Below are 25097 nucleotides of genomic sequence, written 5' to 3'. Positions count from 1 at the left end.
CTAAAAATGTATTAGGTTCAAATCATATTCACTCCTAAGCCGTCACACCCTAGAACAGTACAGATCATTGGGATATTGTTGGCTCATATTTTAATGGACTTTTCCCTCTTTTTCTCCACGTCCCCGAGGCAGGAGGTGTGCTGCTGTAAATGGATCAAGAGCCAGGAAATGTATTAGGCGAGAGCTTGGGGCCTGGTGACTCTCTTTTTCGTGGGCTAGGAACTTTCTTGGGATTCTCTCCCTTTTTTTTTGACATCAGTGCTTGAAATGCCCTGGAGCTGCTGCCACCTGCTCTGAACAGCCTTGGTGGGCAGGTTTTCCAGCTCCCATTAAGCCTAAAAGAGATACTGGCTTCCTTTTCTCCCTTTTTCCCTTAAGCCACACCCATATTTTGTCTGCTTATTCTCTTACCACTCTTACAGTAAGGAAAACAGAGTCTAAGGTAAAGCACCAGAGGAAGTGATAGGAAGGAACGTTGGTCCACTGCTTCCCTCCTTTCTGCCTGCCTGCCTTCCTTCCTGCCTTCCCTCCTGCTTATTATTCATTCCATCTATTAACCTCCTACCCCTATGACAAAAGTGGTCTATTACTATCCCTGCCATGACCCATCCACATCTTCACCACCTAGTAAACATCGACAAAAAAGAGCTTAGAACTCTTCCCAAAACCTCTCCCCAACATACAGAGTATTTCCTCAATTCTAAGATATGTGAGGTTTTTTTCCCCTGAAATCAAAAGGCATTTATCAGTCAATGCGTACATTATTAAAAACAAAAACAAAAACAAAACACATTTAAAAAGGTGTTGTTGAATCATTGGTCCATCTTCTAATCAATACCATTTCAGAATAGCTGCAATTCACCCCCTCCCCTCCTCCCCCCACCAATTAGGCCCTTCCTATATGCAAATTTCATGTCCAACTTTTTCAGTTAAATAAAATGCGGTGACTGATTTCTTTGGTCATTGAACATTCTACAGAAACTTCATTTATAAATGATTGCATATAATTGAATAATATCAGTGTGCCCCACTTTATGTAACCAGTCACTTAGTCTTTATCTTTCTATTAACAGAAGCCTCACAAAACCTAGAGTAGAAATTCAAGGTTAATATCATCATCGGTATATATTCCTATCTTGGAGACCTGAGTTAATTTGATTATAGTGGATAGATATGGATTGATTGTTTAAAAAGTAATTCTTGATTCAGTAAAGGGGCCTTGGATAGCCGTTTCATGAAAAGAATTTGAGATACAGTTAAATCATTTCTGATATTAAAGCAAATGAGATATGTGAGCTCTTTTGTGGGTTTACTCACCCATCCTTAGCAATACAAACAAGCATAGAGCATGAGCCACAAAAAGACAGAGACATTTCATCTACGCATTTCTCATTAGTCAACACACACCCAGAAGCTCTCGATGGATATCCCTCATAAAACAGATGAATAATTACAGAAAGCCGTGCATGTAAATTTCTGTGTTATAGTTGCCTCACAGGATTATTTGGAAGGTGAAATGAAATATCACCAGCATGTGTAGATACCCAGTAAATGTCAATGTCTTGTAAGTTTTAATTTCATTTGACAATGAAACGCGTCTGGTGCTCAGATATGCCCTGGCCAGGATATAAAGTAGCAATGACAAGGGACCCCATTTTTAAATACCCTGTGTAAACTGGAGACTTGAGATTGAATACGATCTGATTTATAAATTTGAAGTAGGAGCTGGGGAATTTTTAAAAATTCTTTTTTTGAATACAGTCATTTTTCTCTGATGCTATGATGGTTCTTGGGTGGGTGGGGGAAGAGAGGAGCCCTTCTGATATTTCAGCATTAGGAAGTATGCTCTGAACGGTGTTTTATTGTAGAGTGAAGAGAAAAGAGAAATGAGCGTGACAGGGTGATGGAGTGTGACCTCCTTTCCTGTTCTCTCCGCCCCTGTAGGACCTCAGCAGCACAGACCTCATCCGGCCCCGCATCAGCCTCGTGTGCCAGATTGTCCGGGTTGGCCACATGGAGCTGAAGGAGGGCAAAAAGCACACATGTGGGCTCCGAAGACCCTTTGGAGTAGCAGGTACGGAAAGAACCCGAGATGGATGTAAAATGGTATGGCCACTGGGAAAACAGTATGGTGGGGCCTCAAAAAATCAGATTAGGATCCAGCAATCCTGCTTCCGTATCCCCAAACGAATTAAAAGCAGGGTCTCAAAGAGATATTGTCACACCCATGTTTACCACAGCGTTGTTCACAGTAGCCAAAGCAACCCAGGTATCTGTTGACGGATGAATGGATAGACAAAATGGTCTTTCCATACAGTGGAATGTCATTCAGCCTTAAGCAGCCCGTGTCCCCTGCATTGGCAGGCGGATTCTCAACCACTGCGCCACCAGGGAAGCCCAATGTGAATGTTTTTAATGCCACTTTGAGCTGTACATTTAAAAATGGTAAAAATGGCAAATTTCATGTTATGTATATTTTTCCACAATAAAAAAAAAAAAAAAATTAAAAGAAGGAGAAGAGGGAGGAAGGAGAGAGGAGACCCAGAGACGGTGCAAGATGAATTTGGTTGTTAGTGTTAACATCAGACACACCGCGTTTACTGCCTGGAACTGCCAGGTAGCTTTTTGTGGGTTCTGTGTCCTCACCTAGATGCCCCTCCTTTGTTTCTCCCTCACTGCCCAGCACTGTGTCTTGTACACAGCAGGGCCCTCTCAGTAAAGCCTCTGTGTGACTGTTGTAATCTTCCCTGACTGCGGCTGCGTATTGATTTTAATTGAATAAAATTCTACTGGGAAAGTGGTTTGTATGTCTAGGAAATTGGCTCTCCCAAGGCAACATTGCTTTCAAAGAGGGTCCTTGGCTTAAATCAAACTCCATAACCTTCCAGGAGGCCCTCCATTTTCTTCTGTAGTTTGTTAAATGGAGGAAATATATTTTTGGTCTTGCACCAACATTTTGGTCACTAAGTAGTTTTGAAAGCCATCAGTTCTGCCCCTGGAACGAGGGCCCAGAAACTGCACGTTGTCAGGGTTGACCTGTGGGTTACGTGGCTGGTGAGGCGGCCTCTGTATCCCGGGAGGCTGTGTGCATCGTGCATCCCTTGAACGGCCTTGCACTGCACCTGCTCTCAAGGTTGGCCAGGCTCTGTCTAGAGGGGACAGCACTACTTCCTGATAGTGAATTAAAATAAAAGCCCAGAAAAGGCAAGGAACCCTGGCCCAGGACTGCTTAGCCATCTGTACGGCAGTCTATTCTTTCATAAAAGATTTAAGGAATATTCAAGGTCATTGTCTTTCAAACTGGGCCATAGAGATTCAAACATCCGAGCTCAAGGCTTTTATTTGCTCTTCCATTTCAGGGTGTGTGTGTGTTCATTCAGGGCGTGGAGATTAATTTACTTGGAGCCTTGATGCCAAACATCAGCAGAAGTTAGGAGTAACTAGATGATGTCATTCACAAATGAACTGCCTATTTGGGGGTTCAAATACAAATTCTCCAGTGTGTGTGTGTGTGTGTGTGTGTGCGCGCACGCGTGCGTGCGCGTGTGCGTGCGCGTGTGCGCATGCATGCATTGTTTTCAGGGGTCTATTAAGGGCTGATAGCAAGTTGATGTCATGCCCTGCTTTCTACAACTTCCTTTCACTAACCTTATTCATTCCCAAGCCTTATGCACTATGTGTTCAGGTTGATTTGAGAAAGCATTTTCTCCCTTTTCTTTAGTTTTTCTTATGATTATTGTCTCGTATCTCAGTATTTCTTTTAATCGCCAAACGGATTACCTGTGGTGTGGATCATTAGTGTGTGTTTTATGGCTAGATTGTAATTTATTAACCAAGGGATGGCTTCTTGCCATGGCCCCTGCCTAACCTCAGCAGCTGTAGAGTGAATGGCCCGCTTATTAGTTCTCTGGGCAGCAGGCATAGTTAGGTTAAATGGTTTGGCCCTGTAATCACTGTTGGGTTCCTACCCTGGCTTTACCACTTAAACCTCTGACCTAGGGGAAATCACCTACCTTTCCTGTAGTCAGTTTCCTCATCTCTTAAAGTAGGGCTAATATTAATATTTGTATAAATAAGACAATCCATACAGTAGGGTTACAACAGCGCTTCCTTAATAGCTCTTACCGGGCATCAAAGACCGAATCACTATATGGTCTTCTAGTCTGTGCTGTTGGTACCCTGGCAGCCCTTCATTTATGTGGAAACCAGGTGAGAAAATGTCAAATCAGAGTGACAGTGGACCACTGCAAGTCTTGAGTTCCTCTCCCAGGTCTTTTATTCTATTGACACTCTTGCCAAAAAAAAAAATAGTGTTCTCTGGGTCTTGGAACGCAGGCTTACTAAAAAGTGTCAGTGTCATGTGACTCAAGAATTCACCAACTTGGTCTAGTAGAATTTTTTTAAAGGAGGTAGTCTGCAGGGTTGATCCAAGAATACCCAAGCCCCTGCCTGAGCCCCTGATGAATTGATCTTCTGCTAGGCTGGGGACATTGGGAGTCATCACTGGCAAATAAATAAAAGAAATGTCCCTGCTCGCTCTCTCTCTCTTTCTTCCTCCAGGGTTCTATGTTTGCTGATACTGTAATTTTCCATAGTTCCTCACGGAGACCTGAAGCAATTAGTTTCTTTAATTAAGTTTTGTCTTTTTCCTAGTGATGGATATTACCGATATCATACACGGGAAGGTGGATGATGAAGAAAAGCAGCATTTTATTCCCTTTCAGCAGTAAGTACTTGGGCATTATCCCAGGTGACTTGAGACCTGGATTAGGCCTTTGGATGGTGTGTTAGAACCAGGTGCTAGGAACCTTTTGCCCAGTTAGAAAAGGAAAGCTCTTAAGCGGGAAGATTGTCAGAGCGGAGCCAACAGAAGACTTTGTTCAAAGTCCCTCCTATTGCACTCTGTTAAGAGGGTAACTGAACTTTCCTGATTCTACGGAAATGACCAAAGGAACATAAGGGGCGAACCTACCAGATTATGGTGCCATTTAAATGCCAGAAATGCCAAAGTTTACCTGTACTTTGTCCTATGGAACAGGTATCACAGAGGACGAGGAATCAAGCAGAATAGCACGGGGCTTCTCAGACTGCAACCTGCACATGAATCACCTGGGATCTTGTTAGGATGCAAAACACGATCTGGTGGGTCTGGAGTCTGCATCTGACAAGCTTCTAGGTGATGCTGCTACTGCAGGTCTGGGGCTCACACTCTGAGTAACAAAGGTTCAGGAGATGCGAGAGTGAAGGGTAGACTAATCCTTGTTTTCCTGCAAGCGGAGGAAAGCCAGCCTGGGAATGCATGGAAGCTTGCCCCGCAGAGCTGCACTCAGCTCCCCATTCTGAGTCTCAGGAGCTGGAGCCCTGGGTGGGCCCCTGGGGGATGTCGGAGAGCTACTCTCTATCCCCGTAACGCTGAAGGAGCGCACGTGTGAACATCGTGACTGGCTCATGCTCTAGCAAGCACGCGCCACTTACCTCGCACGGGTGGCTGGGACGTTGCTGGATCTGACTCCTAACAGGGCAGTCGTGGCAGTGAGAAAAAATGATTATCGCGGCCAATATGCGGCCACCACAACAGATCAAGATGACAAACCGAGAATTCCAGAAACCAGCCCAAGGATATTTGAGTTAATATGTGATTTTATTAGTAATAAGTAATATGGTTATATATTTTTAAAATTATTTTAAAATATTAATTTTGAAATCAGTGGAGAAGATAAACTATGCAAAAGATAGTGTTTGAGAAAATTAGCTAACCATTTAAGAAACATAAGTTAGATCCTCATCTCCCAACTTATACCACTGTAAATTCCAGATGATAACACATGTAAGTGTAAGAGCCAAAAATCTTAAAGTACTATAGGAAAACAAAAGTTTTATACGATGTGATGTGTCGGAGGCCTTTCTGAGTCAGACACCAAAGATTCGACTAAAGAAGAAAAATTGATAGGTTTAGCCTCACAGAAAGTTTAGACAACTTATACATAGAAAAAATTTAATAATATCTTTGCAATGTCTGTGAAAAAGAATAAATATTTCTAAATTATAAAGAATTAATACAAGTTCATAAGGAAGTAAGAAGGAAACATACACATGCAAAGAAATGGCCTATAAATTCATTGAGACTCAATGAAAGGCAAATGAAACAATGAGGTTTAGTTCTGGGGTTGACGAAGTTTTAAAAATATATGGTATCCAGCGTTCAGTGGGTATAAATGCTACTTATAAGAATATAAATTGTTACAATGCATTAAAAACCTTAAAATTTAGAAATTTCAAAGAATATACTCCATAATTAACAGTGATTATTTCTGTTGGTGTAACTCTAGGTGATTTTGCCCCTCTTTTGGTTTAACTCTGCTTACTATTCTTTCTACAATAAATAGCTATTATATGTAATTTTATTTAAAATATAAAAATCCTTTTCTTTCATTTTAAAGTCCAGCACTTTTGGATAAGTTTCTAAATATAATAGTATAAATAGTTTGTGCTAAGTAGTACTTCCCTTCTCATCCAGAAGCTGCTATTAATAATTTTTAAAATATGTGCTTATCTAGTATCCTACCACCTATACACTGACCCTCCAAGAATATGGTGAGGTAAATATTTTATGTAGCTTAGTGCTAGTGTGAATTATGACACAACTTTCAAATTCATGAATGCTGCTCCCAATGTAAATATGTATATTTAAGTATATTAAATAAGTGTGATATATTAAATTAGTACATATAATATATTAAAATATATAATTTTATTTTAATGCATTAAATTAAATGATTTCATATATTAAACCAACTATATTACAATATCTTATGTAAATATAATAAATATTAAATAAAATACATAGCATAAATGTGAATATGTAAATACATAAAATATAAATATACTTGTGATAAATATAAATAATTTTCATATCCATGAATGTTGTTTCTATTATATATACATATATTATAATTATGTACTATGTATATATGTATAATATATGTATATTTTATATGTATATATGTACTAGGAGCAGCATTCATGGATGTGGGAGTTATATGAAATATTATATAATAATATATATAATATTATATATGTTTCAATATATATGAATTATCGGGGCAGCATTCATGGATATGAAATTTATTCTACTCCATACAAATAATATTATAAATATATATAAAATAGGAGCCGCATTATGGATATGAGTTATCTCAAATGTGTTTCTCTGTATTTGTCTCACTTTCTGAGGTGGGTTTCTTCTTTGGTTATGTGCCTCCCCGCTTACTTTCTGAACCAGCTCTTACCTAGCGGCCGTGCTGAAACAGTGAGCTTTCAGACTGTCTCCACCGTATAATAATACAAGCTTTGAGTCTCCAAGGAGTCCAGCCCTAATTTGATTACCACTCACTGTGTGGCCAACAGCCACTGTACAGCTTTCACGATGCAAATCACAGCCTCTGGCATTGAACTCCTAAGATTTATGGCAAATGCTTTCATAACTTACCTCAAAAGCTTTATAGTGATTATTATATTGGGAGAGTTTTATGCGTGTATCCTGCTAGTCTAAGAGGGAGTCATTTGAAAACAACTCAGACTGTCACAATCCCACTTTTCAGGAACATATTGCAGAATGCTTCCCCCCTATTGTCAGGGTACAGGTCTGAACCCTGCAGAGAAAGCTGGCCTGTGTGTCGTGGGCAAGAGAACAAAACCACAGCAGAGAAGACCGGCCACCATTGTCCCGCTCCAGGCTGATATGTAGTTATTGATAGCACTTGTGCTTTCCATAGAATGGGGGCTGTGTTTGGCTCTTTGATCCCCCTGTACGAGCCTCAGCCTGATGTGATCTTTAAAGTGGCTCTTATTTGCTGGTGGCTGTGCCATTGCAACCCTAAACATAGTTCTTCATCACGTGGGGTTCTACGAACACCATCCCGAAGCCGCTGCGTACATACCGCTCTTGTACATTGAGTGTTGTCACTAGATGTGGGCCTTCAAGGCATGTGATCCTGACCCATATCCTTACAGATGAGGAAACTGAGGTCCAGAGGGGAGACGCTAGCAGAGCTCACTTGGCAAGTAGAGCCAGAACTGGAGGCTGGGTCTTCCTGCCCCTTCCTCCGTCCTTCTACCATTCCATTCCTGCAGCCTCTCCTACCTTATAAAGTGCATCAAGCATTGCCCCTGGTTTTAGTTGTTAACAATTTGACCGTCGGTTTTGTTTGTTCTTGGGGTTTATTTTTCCCCTCATTACCCCAAGTCATTTCAAGATGAATTCGGTGTCTGAGGTAGGCCCCCGGTGGGAAAATAAAGATGGAAAGTATCCTGTAGTTAGGTTCCTTTACTGTTTATATTTCCAAATGACGCGCATCGGACCCACCACTATCTGAGGCTGTGCTGCAGAGACTTCCTCTTTTTTCCTTACCAATCATTTCTGACTTTCCCAGAATTGCCATGGAAACCTATATCCGGCAGAGGCAGCTAATCATGTCGCCCCTGATAACATCCCATGTGATTGGGGAGAATGAGCCACTCACTTCAGTCTTGAATAAAGTGATAGCAGCCAAGGAAGTGAATCACAAAGGACAAGGTACACAGCCCTATGTACTGAGCTGGGAGGGGACTCTGGCAGGGGTGGAGGGGTGGCGCTCAGAGCTGAGTCCTTGGACTCTGGCCCTTTCACTATCTTTCTCTGATATAAAACAGACCCTGCTGGGGACTGCCCACCTCAGTTTCCGTTTAAAGACAGTTAAGACTTAAGAGAGTTGGATCACAGCTGTATGTTGTAAATTCTGTAGAACAGATTCTCATCCCATGAGTCTTTCCTCACTTTTGTCTGACCTGTAATCCCCGTGTTGTTTCCACAGGTCAAGGCACAAAGAAAAAGTTTTTTTTTTAATGTTTTAAAATTAATTTTTATTGGAGTATAGTTGCTTTACGATGTTGTGTTAGTTTCTAATGTACAGCAAAGTGAATCAGTTATACGTATACATAGATCCTCTCTTTTTTGGATTTCCTTCCCATTTAGGTCACCACAGAGCACTGAGTACAGTCCCCTGTGCTATACAGTAGGTTCTCATTAGTTAAGAAAAAGAGTTTTGAGGATAATTATGTTCCACTCCCTGAATATGTTTCTCCCAATACATTTCCTAAAATTGAGAGGAAGGAGACCAAAGTAATGCAAATGAATATGTATTAATATAAACTAATGGGCTACCTAGCACAACATTTTTAGTTGTTTTTAACACCTCCATATATCATTTTGTTGATATAGTTTTAACTCAGAGGAGTTCTGCTTATTGAAACTGCATTTTTAACTCAAATAATAAGGGAAAATAGTTTAAAATCTAAAATTCAGATGGTGATGATTTGGGGATAATTTTGAAGATTGAGTCAATTTTTTTTTTTTTTAACCACCCTGTAATTGTCTTCTGAAGTGGAAGCAATTAGGAAACAGTTTCAGCATATTTAATTTGCCATGTGTTCACAGTTATCCTGAGTAGTAAATACATGTGAGGAATCATAGAATCTGAAAATAAATAGCTAAATGTATTTCTGTTGTTTTGGAACTCCTAACCTAAGGATATAATTTGTTAGAGTGGAAAACCCTTACACTAAATAGATTGCTGTGTATGTACAATTTTTTTTAACAAAACTGAAAAAAGAATACCATTCCTTCTCCTCCTCCTTAGCAATACACTTTTCAAATGTTTTCATGCTCTTCATAAATATTTTTTGTGGCTGCGTAATATTCCATTGCTTGGATTATTTATTTATTTATTTTTGAGCACGGAATCCCTAGGTAAACACTTAAATGCTTTCTATTTTGCTACCATTATAAATTTAAATAACTCTGCTATGACTGTCTTTATACATGAAGCTTTTTCCATATTTAGGACTGCCTCCCCAAGAAAATTCCCGGAAGTAGGATTTCTGGGCCAAATGATAGGAAGGAGCTTAAACCCGGAGATGTACATATTTCCAGAATACTTCCCATAGGTTTCTTCCTGTGGGCACTAATTACCATATGCCCACTTTGCAAACTTATGTTTAAAAATCTTTACCTGTTTGAAAGGTGAAAAGTAGACCACCGTAGCATTTTTTAAAAACTACGTGACAGTGAATTATCTGGCCTTCATATGTATTGATATTTAGGAGTTTCCTAAAGTTTCCCTTCCTTTCTAGAGTTTTTGTGAACCCTTTGTGAAGATAACAATTTGTCTTACTTAGGGCACATACTTTTCAATTTCTTGTTTGCCAAATATTTATAAACTTTTTGTACTTCTTTGTGAATTGTATAATCATTTTCTGTTTATTTGTGAGGATCTGAATGTTCTTCTTCTAATGAGTATGAATTCCTAATTTCTTATAAGTATTTCACCATGCCTTTTATAAGCGTATGTAGTATATGGTTTATGAAGTATACCTTTTACTTTTTATGAATATCAAAATTTCAGTTTGTATAGGTAATTCTTTTGCTTTTGTGATTTCTTCATTTGTTTCTCTACTTAGAAAAATGGTTTGTACTCAGAGATTTGACAGTGATACACTTATTTTTTCCTTTAATTTCCTGTCGTTTTTTCTGTTTACTTTTCTGTTATATTAGGAATTTATTTTAGTGAAAATGTGTGGTGAGAGGTTAGATTGATTCTGTTCTAAGTAGCTAGAAAATTATCCTAGCACGTTTATAGAATTGTTCCATTTTTCATGATTTGTTATGTCTCTTTTGCTATGTTTAATTGCTGTATATAATAGTACTTGATTTCATTGTTTCCATTGATTTATATATCTTTTCTACTACTAATATCACTCATTACTATAACTTTACAGTATTTTGATATCTGAGAGGGGCTATCTTTATTTTTTTTTCCCCGAAGTAAACATCCGTTCACATTTCTGTCAGATTCTCAAAGAAATCTTACTGTGATTTTGTTGGGAGTATCATTAAAATTCTAAGTTAACTAGGGGAGAATTTACATCTTTATATAATGTGTTTTTGTATCAATACCACACATATATTTTTCTCAGCGTTTGTGTGTGTTTATTATATGGATCATTAACAAAGAGCTAAAAGTTTATCTTTTCTTTCTTTCAAGGACTTTGGGTGTCCTTGAAGCTACTGCCGGGGGACCTCACACAGGTTCAGAAAAACTTTTCACACTTGGTGGATAGATCCACGGCAATCGCCCGGAAAATGGGCTTTCCTGAAATAATCCTTCCAGGTAAACACTTTGCTTGATTCACCTGTTCTGCGTCCTCTAGGACTTTGTTCCATGCAGCCATCACTTCTAATGGGACTCTTGAGGCAACATGGATCCGTAAGATTTCATTATTTGCATTCAGTGATAGCGAGACAGTGGGAGATAGAGGCGGGGTTGCAGTACCTTAGAAAACTACCCAGTGTGCAAGCCCAAGAGAACGCTTTTAAATGTACTCAGAAATTTCTCTTTGCTTTCTCTTCCTTTATGTTCTGCACAAACCCCTCTGAAATACTTCCTAGACCATCCATTAAGTCGCGCTAAATAGTACAGGTTCTCTGTCCCGAGAATAATTTGCTTCATCTGCACGTACCTCTTCTCATGATGACATCACCAGCACCGTGAGCTCCTTGCCAGGAAATTCCAGCGAGGTGCCCACTCAGCTCAGACTCAACTGGACCTTCTGCTCCAGTGGCTTAAGCTCCAGCTATGTTCTCGGCTCTCCCCATACTTGTGGTGACAAGAATGTAAACATTCTGCAGTTTCCTACTTTAGTTTCATCTTTTTTTTGCCACCACGTGTTAGTAATCTGCATATGTGTTCTCGTGAATTCACTGATTTAACCCATTTACTTTCTTTTTTTTTTAAAATAAATTTATTTATTTTATTTATTTATTTTTGGCTGCGTTGGGTCTTTGTTGCTGTGCGCGGGCTTTCTCTAGTTGCGGCGAGCGGGGGCCACTCTTCGTCATGGTGCACGGGCTTCTCATTGCAGTGGCTACTCTTGCTGCAGAGCATGGGCTCTAGAGCGCAGGCTCAGTAGTTGTGGCGCACGGGCCTAGTTGCTCCGCGGTATGTGGGATCTTCCAGGACCAGGGATCGAACCCGTGTCCCTTGCATTGGCAGGCGGATTCTTAACCCCTGCGCCACCAGGGAAGCCCCCATTTACTTTCTTGATTGTTATAGTGGTAAAAGGAAATCATCCCCTCGAGGAACCTTATATATATTATCTAAAATATATGTGTTATAAATATTAAAATATAAGTATGTTGTATACTTGATAGATAGGAAGAAAGAATATATGAATAAACAATCTTTAGCATGTTAGAAAAATTCTCGAAAATCAAGCTGTTATCTATTGCATAAAAATTCAGGTTCTGGGGCTTCCCTGGTGGCGCAGTGGTTGAGAGTCTGCCTGCTAATGCAGGGGACACGGGTTCGAGCCCTGGTCTGGGAAGATCCCACATGCCGCGGAGCAGCTGGGCCCGTGAGCCACAACTACTGAGCCTGCGCGTCTGGAGCCTGTGCTCCGCAACAAGAGAGGCCGCGACAGTGAGAGGCCTGCGCACCGCGATGAAGAGTGGCCCCCACTTGCCACAACTAGAGAAAGCCCTCGCACAGAAACGAAGACCCAACACAGCCATAAATAGATAAAAAATAAAATAAAAAAAAATTCATGTTCTTTTAAACTAATACAAGATCTTGTTCCTCCTTTGGAAAATTAAGGAGCAGTAATAATTTGATGCCTCACACATTTCTATACATGGTGAGTATTAAAAGTATATTTGTGGAATGAATGAATGAAAGAGTTCTAAAATTGAGATTATCTTTTTCTTCTTTTCTCATGAAAAGTAGTTTTTCATCTGCTTATTTCATCCCTTCCAGTGCCATTTCACCCTAATACATATTCATCAACATTCTAGGAAAATGTTTTGTCTTCTTGTCGTTTATAAAAATAAGTATTGATACTCTTCCTATAACTGAAGGCAGTTTTATTGCTACAGCAAGACCGAAATCGGAAAAAATAAAGAAGTTTATCTTTTGGACAAAGTGCATTTATCTTGGAAATCTGGCTTGGAAAGATTCTTTCTATTCAATAGTATTGGTTCATAAACATCCAGGGCTATAACAGACTTTAAAAATCATCTCAGATGATGGTTCCCAAATATGCTAGTCTTTGGATCAGCCAATCAGGATCACCTGGGAAATATGAAGATACCGATTCCCAGATTTTTCCAGAGACTCTGATGCAGTGTGTATGACCAGGGCTCTGCGGGGGATTCTGGTAATCGGCCAGGTTTGAGGAATATAGATCTGGGCTAACATCCCTCACCTGGGCTCCCTCTCATCATATTCTAAACAGGCTGCGGATTCACCTTAAACTCCTCCCTCTCCTGCACTTTCTCCTATAGCTAAATTCTTGGAAGAGATTATATGCTCTCTGTTTCCTCACCTGCCAGTCTCCCTCTGTCCCGTCTGGAATGGCCGTCACTAGTCACCAAAGATTGCAGTGTCACCAAGGCCACTGGATATTTTTAGCGTAATGGTCGTCTCGGGCCAGTACGTGACAAGGTTGAGCACTCCCTCCGTGAAATGTTCCCCCTCTCCCAGGACTCCTCTGCCACCTGAGCATCTTTGACCTCACCTTTGAATGTTGGAGTTGCTCAGTCTTTGGTCCTTATGCCCTGTCTTAGTTTGCTTGAGCTACCATAACAAAATACTACGGGCCGCGTGGCTTAAACAACGGAAGTTTGTTTTCTCACAGTTCCGGACGCCGGAAGTCCAAGATCAATGTATCTGTAGGGTTGTTTCTTCTGAATCCTCTCTCCTTGGTTTGCAGGTGGCCCCCTTCTCACTGTGTCCTCACACCGTCACCCCTCAGTCTGTGTGTGTCTGTGTCCCAATCTTTTCTTATAAGGACACCAGTCATATTGGATTAGGACCCGCCCTATGACCTCATTTTACCTTATTCACCTCTTTAACATATGAATTTGGGGGGAGGGGCACAATTCAATCTGTAACAGGACCCCTTTCCTTCTCCCCTCTATTCCCTCCCTTGGTGATCTCATCCACTCATTTCGCTTCTGTGTGTTAGTTGCCTCCAAATCCAAATCTCTAGGCCCAAGACCCTTCCTTTAAACTCCACAACCATCCATCCAACTGCTTCCTGCCTCAGGACTTGAGTGGGTCCTCTTCCCATTGGATCACTCTTCTCCTTGTTTATTTCTTACTCAAAATCCGCATTTGGAACTTGTCATCCTGGGCATCTAGACCTGACTCTTCTGTTGTGTTTTATCTAAGAGAACAGCCCTTCATCCATCCAGCTGCACAAACACGAAGCCTGAAGATCACCCTTGACACTCCTTTCCTTTACATCTCACACAAAATTAATGGAGGAGACCTGCCAGTTTTCCCTTTCAAAGGCCCCTCAGTGCCACCCCCTTCTCTCCATCCTGTTACTGCTACCCAACTTGTAGCTACTGTCATCAATTCCCTGGACAAGTGCCAGCGCTTCCTAACTGGATTTCCTGTTTCTGCTCTTTCTGCCTCATTCTCCACACCATAGCATGAATGATCTTTTATAAATGCCTATCTGATTTCGTCCCACTCCCTCCTTGCTGAAAACATGACTTCTGTTTATATTTAGGGTGAAGGTACAAATTCTTCACTTGGCCTGCAGGCCTCAGGGAGACTTGTCTTATGTCTGTCTCTAGCCTCATCTCACCACAGCTTTCCCCTCACTTGAAGACTTGCATCATATATCTACTACCTCTGGGCCTTTGCACATGCTATTCTCTCCCCCTCTTCCTCCAACGCCTCCAATATCAGCTCAAAGGAGAGATTCCCACACCTTCCAAACAAGGTTGGGACTTAGTGTGATGCTTTCACCGAGCCTGGCCTTTCCCTTCTTTTGTAATGATGCATTTCATCAGGTGATTGTCTGAGAATGCTTTTCTTGCCCACCAGACTTACAGCTGCATGAGAGCAAGGCTGGTGCATGGCTTACCATCATTTCCCAAACACCTAGCACAGTGTTTGGTACAGAGTAGGTGCTCAGTCCGTTTTTTAAGTGAGTAAATCAATATTATTTCATTTTACTGTACCATAATTTATTCAACTGTTTCTGTGGTTGGAAATCGAGGATGATTCCAAGTTTTCACATTCACCAACAATATCACAGTGAATATCCCTATGGATAAATCATTGCTCATGTTTTTTTATTGCAATATAGTTAATGTACAATCTTAGGTAAGTTTCATGTGTACAACAGTGATTCACAATTTTTACAGGTTATATTCCATTTATAGTTAATATAAAATATTGGCTATAGTCCCTGTGCTGTACAATATATCCTTGTAGCTTATTTTATACATAGTGGTTTATACCTCTTCCTCCCCTACCCCTATCTTGCCCATCCCCTCTTCCCTCTTCCCACTGGTAACCACTAGCTTTTCTCTATATCTGTGAGGCTGTGTCTTTTTTGTTATATTCACTAGTTTGTTTTAATTTTTAGATTCCACATACAAGTGATATACAGTATTTGTCTCTCTCTGTCTGGCTTATTTCACCAATACCCTCCAAGTCCATCCATGTTGGTGCAAATGGCAAAATTTTATTCTTTTTTCTGGCTGAGTAGTATTCCATTTGTGTGTGTGTGTGTGTGTGTGTGTGTGTGTGTGTGTATACACACACCACATCTTCTTTATCCATTCATCTGCTGATAGACACTAAACTGTACTCCAAAGACACTGTGGTATATATAGAGAGGTAGAATGAGGTAAGCTACAGGGAACAATACACATAGAAACTTCTGCTGTATGAATAGTTTATTACCAAGTCAGAACACTTTATATTTTACTTATAATTTGCGTCTTATTACATCCTGAAATTTAAAAATGACTCCACACAACACCACTCACAGGATGGGTTGTCGTGTTGCAGGAGATGTTCGGAATGATATTTACGTCACCCTGATCCATGGGGAGTTTGACAAAGGGAAAAAGAAGACACCGAAGAACGTGGAGGTGACCATGTCTGTGTATGATGAGGAGGGCGGGCTCTTGGAGGTACGTGGTGTCCCCAGCAGTCCCGCTGCCATCACACGCTCCTTTACAACCACAGGACTTGGGGCATGATGTTAATTGTTCTCCACTGTAGAGTGCATTTGGTGTTTCACAAGGAAAAAATAGGAAACCTGTTAAATTTGTGATTAGCAATCACCAATTGTAGTAATAAATTCATGTAGACTCTTATTTTCATGATTTCTCCTGTGCTGAGAAAGACCTTAAGCCACCAGGGATTTCAGGTGTACACTTCCGATGCAGAGATTCTGTATCATTTTCAAGTTATTTAGCCACTTTCAAGACTGATAAGGTCCTCCGGGGCTGGCATGGAGTGGCATTCCTGCCCAGGTCATGTGGAGGGCACACGCCCTCCCCCTGGGTGAGCTAAACCAGCGGAGATGCGCCCGTTAGAGCTGTTACACCAGAAGGGCTCTTGGTTCGAGGTCAACTACCACGCTCTTTAGTTTTAGGAATCAGGAAACTGCAGCCCAGAAAGGATAAGCTATTTTCTCAGGGAAGCACAGGACTTAGTGGTGGCACTGGGAACGGACACAGGTGTCCTGCCTTCCGGTCCAACAGAAGTTACTCTTCATTCTGACATCAAGGAAAAGGAGAGACGGGGAGGCTTTCATTGTCCCAGCTGACATCTGGCTCCTCTTGTATGAGCCATAGTTACCTGCTTTGGAATCCACTCCATTCACTGAGTCCCTCACGGCGGGGGCACAGCCGAGTACACAACCCCTGCACTTCCCCGTGGATGTGATCATCTTCCAAGGAATCAGTTGACCAAGTTGTCTTCTGCATAGAGGGATAAGCAGAATGCTGTGGGCCACGGTACAGGAGTGATTTCTTTGTGCTGTTGAGAGAGTCCTTTTGCCCCAGGAGTTCAAGTACACATCTTCACGGCTCTGCTAACTAGCTTGGAAGTGCCCCCATGGAGGCCTGATGCTACTGAACTAAGTGGTTCATGTCTAGGAAGAGACACAATGAGTGAACATGCCACACCTACACACCAGGTCCTTAAAGCAGAGTATAGACAGGACCTCACACAGCAGTGTGTCTGCACGCATGCTGGAGCTCCCGGTCACCCTCTCTAGGCCTCTTTTCCCTGAGAGAGGAAAGAAGAAAGAAAGAAAGGACAGTGTATGGCTGGGATGGAAGAGAGAAGAAAAGTTCCAGCAAAGAGGAATGTTAAGCTTATGCTGGGTGCCTTAGCTACTACACATTGAGATGCTTGGACCCTTAAAGTGCTAGAAACTCGTTCTTCTTTTTTTTTTTTTTTAAATTATTTTTTTATTGAAGTGTAGTTGATTTACAATGTTGTGTTAGTTTCAGGTGTACAACAAAGTGGTTCCGTTATCCATCCATCTATCTATCTATCTATATTATTTTTCAGATTCTTCTCCCATATAAGTCATTAAAAAATATTGAGTATAGTTCCCTATGCTATACAGTAGGTCCTTGTTGTGTATCTATTTTATATATAGCAGTGTGTATATGTCAATGCCAACTTCCTAATTATCCCTCCCCGCTACCTTTCCCCTTTGGTAACCATAAGTTTGTTTCCTATGTCTGTGAGTCTGTTTCTGTTTTGTAAATAGGAGTGTTTTGTTCATTTGTATCATTTTCTTTAAGATTCCACATATAAGTGATATCATATGATATTTGTCTTTCTCTGTCTGACTTACTTCACTTAGTATGATAATCTCTATGTCCATCCATGTTGCTACAAATGGCATTATTTCATTCTTTTTTATAGCTGAGTAGTGTTCCATTGTATATATATATACACCATATTTTCTTGGAAACTCATTCTCACTCTGCTGTTCACCCCCAGATGTAATCAGCTTATGTATGCCAATGTAAGGCATGTGCTAGCCATGTGGAATACCCTTAGTGTTCTAGATATTACTACCCCCTCCTAATTTTTTCTTTCCATCTGAAGAAAGCAATTCATCCTGGTGCTGGATACGAAGGCATTTCCGAGTACAAATCAGTGGTCTATTACCAAGTCAAGCAGCCCTGTTGGTATGAGACTGTCAAGGTGAGAATGTGTCATCAGTAACCCCTATCATATATGAAACCTCGTTTAGATCCCTTTCTTCTTTTTACCCACAAATCGCTCCTCCTTTATCCTGAAGTTTTAGATAGGTTGCCTGTGGTGTGCAATCAGAAATGAATTGATCATCGTAGCTCTGCAGAAGCTCATTTCTGTTTCGCAAACTTCAGAAATCTTAAGTAACATTCTCGTTCGTAAACGTGTTGAAATTGGAAGAGAGAAACTTGATGTTGTAATGATGTAAGAGGCTGCCAAGATGGTCCAGAACCAAATGGAAATTTTCACACTCTGCAAGCAGTTTCCTAACATTTCTTTCCTTCTTGGCCTCTAACCAAGTTTGCTGGGCTTCTTTTCAATTTAAACATGTGTCTTACAAATTCCAAAGCGCTCTTGAGATCAGTCCGCTCGTGTGAGCCTCACAGTAGCTCTGCGACAAACGGTCCGAGTTGCAGTAGCCCATTTTCTGATGACGTAACTGACACTCAGAGAAGTGAAGTGACCAAGTTCCTCTAGCTGCTCGTGTCAGAGCCTAAACTGGATTCCGCTTCTTCTGAGCCCCAGACTCCAACAACTCTTTCCTTTTTTGTTGTTCTGGGTTTTTACTGAAGTATAGTTGATTTACAATGTTGTGTTAATTTCTGCTGTATAGCAAAGCAATTCAGTTATACATATATATACATTCTTTTTTATATTCTTTTCCTTTATGGTTGACTTCAGGATATTGAATATAGTTCCCTGTGCTATACAGTAGGACCTTGTTCTTTATCCACATCGGCTTTTTCTGATTGTCAAAGTTTTATGAGCTCTCCATAGAAAACTAAAAAAAAAAAAAAAGTTGTACTAATATCTTAATTCAGAAGTAACCATTTTCCACAATTTTATATACTTCATAGGTTTTGGATCATGCTGTTCATACAAATTTATATTGTGCCTTTTCAAATTCTCTTGAGGCATTAAAAAGCCTTCAGAAGTATATTTTTAGATACTTGCATAATATTCCATTATATAATCATGCCATAATTTATTTAACTATTTGCTACAAATTCTCTGCCCTGTACATTGCTCCATGCCTCTGTTTCCCCTGTCTCTACTGTATATGTAAGCAGCAAAAAAAAAAAAAAAAGCTTCCTTGTCCCCAGTATTTTATCTTTTCCTTCTATTATAGGCCCTAACTATTAACATATCCATGTACACCTGCAGTCTTGCACACAGACCTGAAAGTACTGATCTTTTCCCCCTGAAGTATCTCCTGCTTCACACTTGAGAAAGCACTAGAAATCTGTAATATCTCCGTTTTCAGAATCTATGGTAAACAGCAAAGGTGATCTTCTCTTGAGATTCTTTTGGTTTTGAAAAATAGCTAAATCTCCTTTGAATGAAACCCTACACCAAATCTAACTCTTTAGGAATTACTCCTGTGATCAGATACTGAAATGTGCCTCATTTTATAAAATGAACTATGAGTGCGGGGGACTGTATTGATACTCCTTATTATTGTGCAGGTATCCATTGCTATAGAAGAAGTTGCTCGCTGCCATATAAGATTTACCTTCCGACACCGGTCATCTCAGGAATGTGAGTATTAGGAGGTCTATGACATTTTTCAATCAAAACAGTTGTTTAGGGCTTCCCTGGTGGCGCAGTGGTTGAGAATCTGCCTGCCAATGCAGGGAACACGGGTTCGAGCCCTGGTCTGGGAAGATCCCACATGCCGCGGAGCAACTAGGCCTGTGAGCCACAACTACTGAGCCTGCGCGTCTGGAGCCTGTGCTCCGCAACAAGAGAGGCCGCGATAGTGAGAGGCCCGCGCACCGCGATGAAGAGTGGCCTCCGCTTGCTGCAACTGGAGAAAGCCCTCGCACAGAAACGAAGACCCAACACAGCCATAAATAAATAAATAAATAAACCCAAGAAAAAGTTTAAAAAAAAAAAAAACAGTTGTTTACTCTTGCTTGACAGTGCTTTTGTGGGTCTGTAGAATGAGATACTTGGCATCTTTATTTCAAGATTCATTGAAGCTAAGGAAATCTTAAAATGAATTTTTCTAGGCTTCCAAGATCTGTGTTTATCATTGTATATCAGAATTTCCCTGAAATGTGTTCTATGAACATTAAGGTTCTACAATGCTAATAGATGCTGTCTGACAAAAAGAGTTTCCCTGTTGAATAGGGATAGAAAGTGCTTGTATGTTATGTCTCCCTCTTAGACGTTCACCGTGTATGTTGCCGCATTGCTGAGAAATCCTGAAGCAAGAAAACTGTTCAATCTGTTGTTTCCCAAATTATTTTTTTTCATGAAAGAACCGTTTCAAGTCTTAGATCACAGTTTATGAGTTGACTTTCCTAAGGTGTGAACAGAGAAGAATATTGATTATTTTCAGATTGAGCATAACATTTCTGGAAGTGTTGCTCTCATTCAGCACTGCATAAAAATGCAGTCCTTCCTTCCAAACTGAATTTTTTGAATGCCATCTACCTACCAGACTGCAGGCCAGGCCCTGCATAGATGACAGCAAATAGGACACAGTCACTGCTCTGAAAAGTCTCTGTGGTCTAGTTAGGAGGATGGGCAAGAAAACAGGTGATGAAGTTCAGATCAACGTGATACGTGTTGCAGCAGCAAACATCAAGGAGTAAGCACAGCACCTAACCCCACCTGGGGATTTATGCATAAAGTTTCCTACATCCTAGCTGAGACTTGAAGGTGAGCAGAAGTTAGCCCAGTGAAGGGTGCTGGCGGAGAAATGTGTTTGAAAAGCAAAGTGATCTCGGTAGGGCTAAAGTGGGAGCCATCATGATATTAGATTGAACCATCTGAAATTGCCATTTTTGTAGGTCAGTATCAGATAGTCAAGTATCAGCAAATAGTCAATTATCAGCAATTTCGTACAGTTCTCCATCATACTAAGCTAGTATTTATCAAGCTTTTAGTTTGTACTAGACACTATGCGAAGCTCTATTTATACACCATCTTGTTTAGTATCTGCAGTAATCAATAAGACCCATACACATTTTAATCCACATTTATATGTAAAGAAACTGAGGCACAGAGATGTTAGGTATGTGCCCAAGGTCACAGGGCTAGTAAGTTCCTGGATTGACATGTCAGTGGTCTGATTCCAGGCAGGCTAGAGCCAGATCATGAAAGACGAAGGTTCTTTTGAACTCTGTTATGGAGGAGCCATTAAAGAATGCTGTATGGGTGGTGCTGGTGGTTGTGATTTCATATATATTTATAACAGCTTTAGTCACGGTACCCCCAAATTGGCCGTCAACAGGAGAACAGATGAACAAACTGTAGTATAATCCTATGCTCAGCCAATCTGGGTAACACGAGTCACAGCAGACCTTAGAGGTGTGCCTGTGGTGAGAACAGGCCATGAGTCACCCCAGCCATAGACATTTAAGCAGGGGACACGGTGAGCTCAGAGGCCAACACCTGAAGACCAGGAGAGGGGCCCTTTGCTTCCTCAGGAGGCTGGACCCTCCTCCCCCAAATGCCACAGGACACACATATCCACTTCTCCTGGCACCGGGGCTACTATCTTGGAAAGAAGAGAGGAACAGAAATCTTAGATGGCGTCACAAACCTTGGAAGATAATAAACAAAATACTTACTGCGTCTGTCTTAGAACAGCAGTAGTGAGATAGCTCATGGGAAGGTTTTGGAGCAGGGCAGTTGACTTGATTAGATTTGATTTTGGAGATCCCCAAAGGGTAGAGAAGAGCTGGAGACAGGGAGATCTGTTATGAAGATCTTGTGGGAATACAGGGAGGAGGTGAGGGTGGCCTGGCCTCAGGTGGGAACAGCAGGGATGGAGAGAAAAGGCACAGCCTCCAGAGGCTCTCAGGATGCGGAGTTGGCATGGGGGTGGGTTCAGTGTCAACACCCACAGTTCTGATTTGGATGACCGAGTCGATACTGATGTCATTCATTCACCAATATAGGAAAAAGCGCATACTTGGGGGCACCAGAAGATTTCAGTTAGGGAACTATTTCCTTCAAAGAGTCTGTGACGTGGACGGTACGTATGGCTTACTGGGGCTCGCTCAACTGTGTTGATTATAGCACGACTGAACACCACACCCCAGAGCAAAACGTGCCATCAGCTCTCATAGCCATCACCCCCTGGCATCTTTCTGCCCTGCTCAGACATGTATTCCTGTCTTTTCAGCCAGAGATAAATCGGAGCGAGCCTTCGGGGCGGCCTTCGTGAAGCTGATGAACGCGGACGGTACCACTCTGCAGGACGGGAGGCATGATCTGGTGGTTTACAAGGTGGTGCTAAAGAAAGAGGCGCAGAAAGTGGCTAAGGACTTATTTACTCCCCCTGAAATTGGCTCTGAAAGCTCCTTGCAGACTTATGTCTGAATGTCATAAGACTTATGTCTTATGTCTTATGTGTATAAATATCAGAAACTTCTCTCGGGCTGTACATGTTTGCCCCCTTCAAGTCTAGAACCCCAGAGGACTGTGATCACACCAGCCGCATGGTCTCCCATCCCTTTAGTCTTTTAAATGATGGTCCCTCCCTCTCGTGCACATGGCGTCCGTGGAGGTGAACAGGCAAGGGCTGTTATTCTGCTCTTTGCATCAGCCTATGTGGAGCGTTGGTAGTTGCACTGCTGGGCTGGGTTACAGTGTGGTGGATGTGGTAGGATGTGGTTTTCATATCAGCGCGAGCCAGGCACCATTTCTCCGCTCTGTGGCCTCCTTTCTTCTCCTATCAGTTGTGTCCTTATTCTTCCCTCTAACTGCTGCAGAGCTATCGCTTCCACTGAGATTTTAGAGCAGAAAGCAGATGTTGGGAAGATCTCATTTGTCCAACAATATCCAGGAGGCTTTTCACACGGTTGGTAGCTTTTTTGAGATGAATCCACTTGATGTGTATTTCCCTTAGCAGCTCCTGAGCTCAAAAATAGTGTTGGAAGCCACGGCAAGCTGTTTCTTCTCAAAGGACCCAGTGAAGTATCATTGTGACCATTTACATGTTCAAGAAAATGAAATCCAACCTTATTCTTTATGTATTTACTTATAGCAGAGACTAGACTGTTGACTTCTAGTTCCTAACTTATTCTGTTTTCATTCAATGTTGAAATTATTTCTGGACTCAAACTCTGGGACAGTATCACAGTATCTTGGAATTGGAAGGGATCTAATTTGATAAAACTTCATTTCTCAGGTTGGAAATACACTGCGCTCATGATAGATACTAATTTATTTGCACATGAGAGATTTTGTCCACCACTTGGTGTCCCTAACATGCTTCCTTTGCAGGGTGACAACAAGAAAATGGAAGATGCTAAATTCTACCTGACCCTGCCTGGAACCAAAGTGGAGATGGAAGAAAAGGAGCTCCAAGCATCCAAAAGCCTAGCCAACTTTACGCCAAACAAGGATAGCACAAAAGACAGCTTTCAGATTGCCACCCTCATCTGCTCCACAAAGCTCACTCAGAATGGTAGGTGTGGTGACCTCAGTGACGCCAGAATGAGTTTTCTATTTGGTCCTCCTAGGCTTCTTTGTTAGGCTCAGGGGACTGGACGCTGTGGGGCTGTGTCTTCTGAGGTAGGGTCCTGGGCTATCACGTGATGTTCTGGGTAGTACTGATTAGATAGCTAAAGCTCTTCCTGAGGCTTCTTTGTCTATCTTTCCACTAGAATGAGAAGCATTTTGGTGGTTTTTAAATATGGGAAAACCTATAAATGTATTCATTAACAGAGGCTGTGAATTTCGAAAGTCTTATGTTTCCTTCCTTCAAGGCAGCAAAGAACTCTGATACTGTGCTCTGTATGATGTATGTAACAAGAAATGTTGGTACTAAGGGGAGGATACTGGCAGAGGGGCATCAGTGTCCTGCCCAAGCAGGTATGGCAAAGAGCAGGGAGGGTTTCCTGTTAGCATTCCGTCTGTCTCCCATATAGAGTCCTCTTTCTTGATTTTTTCCCCAAGCAGTCAGATTTTCCATAACATCAGCTGAAGAGTTCAAATGCAGCTTCATTTTGTCCCCTCATGAAATCTGATAGCAATTTTCACTTCTCTTGTGTATATCATGACATTTGATAGCCAATAACAGCTTCTTATTCATTTAACCTATGTAATTTGTAAGGTGTCCTGCAGAATATAGTGATCCAAGAAATAGCTGCTTTGGGGACTTGCTTTAGAAATTCTTTGTCCCCTGTGCCGTGTGGAGGATTAGTTCCTTTGACCTCTGAGAAGATTTGGGGGCTCTGCCTTAGGGAAGTGATAATGTAGACAAAACAGCTGAGATGTAAGGTACACTCAAGGATCAGATAGCATGTGGTTGATCTTTAGAACGGGTCAGTATTGTTTATTTTGATGAATCTTGGTGGCGTAGAGAATATGGATAGTATTTCAACTTGGACGATTGATTAGACTCAAAAGAGTGAGGCTGAGAGCTGTTACATATGGGAAAGTAAAAGCAGGCACCGAAAACTAAGCCAGAGAAAAGGCAAAACTATGGAGACATGAAAAGATCCGTGGTTACAAAGGGCTCGGGGAGAGAGGGAGGGATGAATAGGCAGAGCACGGGGGATTTTTAGGGCAGTAAAACTATATACTAAATGATACCCTAATGGGTACGTGGATGCACGTCATTATACATTTGTCAAAAGCCGCAGAATATACTGCACAGAGCGAACCCTAACTTAAACGATGGACTTCAGTTAATAATCTTTATCAGTGTTGACTCAGCATTTGTAACAAAGGTACCACAGTAATGCAGGATGTTAATAATAGGGGAAACTCTGGAGCCTTGAAGGGGTATATGGTAACTGTCTGTACTTTGGGCTTAATTTTTCTGTGAACCTAAAACTGCTCAAAAAAAAAAATAAAGTCTATTAATTAGTAAAAAAAAAAAAAAAAAAAAACACTAAAAGTTAAGCCAGAAGGCATTCTGAGCTTTATGGAAGACACGAGAAAACTGTATCAATGATATAACCCTTGTTAGGGAAAAAGTAAACATAAATAAACTGCTGATACGAGGTTAAG

At 41.2% G+C, this 25097-nt stretch overlaps 1 protein-coding gene across 1 annotated transcript in view; it reads left to right on the top strand.

Annotated features, from left to right (window-relative positions):
- The window catches only part of DOCK5 (dedicator of cytokinesis 5), a 210948-nt gene that overhangs the window by 108094 nt on the left and 77757 nt on the right, over positions 1 to 25097 (top strand). The window contains exons 10-18 of the mRNA XM_057548308.1: positions 1945 to 2074; positions 4654 to 4726; positions 8433 to 8575; positions 11082 to 11207; positions 15906 to 16030; positions 17973 to 18071; positions 19589 to 19661; positions 22261 to 22364; positions 23364 to 23547. Coding sequence (XP_057404291.1) covers positions 1945 to 2074; positions 4654 to 4726; positions 8433 to 8575; positions 11082 to 11207; positions 15906 to 16030; positions 17973 to 18071; positions 19589 to 19661; positions 22261 to 22364; positions 23364 to 23547 — 1057 coding nt within the window. The remainder of the gene's footprint in view (positions 1 to 1944; positions 2075 to 4653; positions 4727 to 8432; positions 8576 to 11081; positions 11208 to 15905; positions 16031 to 17972; positions 18072 to 19588; positions 19662 to 22260; positions 22365 to 23363; positions 23548 to 25097) is intronic.

Source organism: Balaenoptera acutorostrata, chromosome 6 (assembly GCF_949987535.1).
Source record: "Balaenoptera acutorostrata chromosome 6, mBalAcu1.1, whole genome shotgun sequence".
NCBI classification, from domain to species: Eukaryota; Metazoa; Chordata; class Mammalia; order Artiodactyla; family Balaenopteridae; genus Balaenoptera; species Balaenoptera acutorostrata.
The sequence above is the reverse complement of the archived record's forward strand: the minus strand, read 5'-3'. Positions and strand labels throughout refer to the sequence as shown.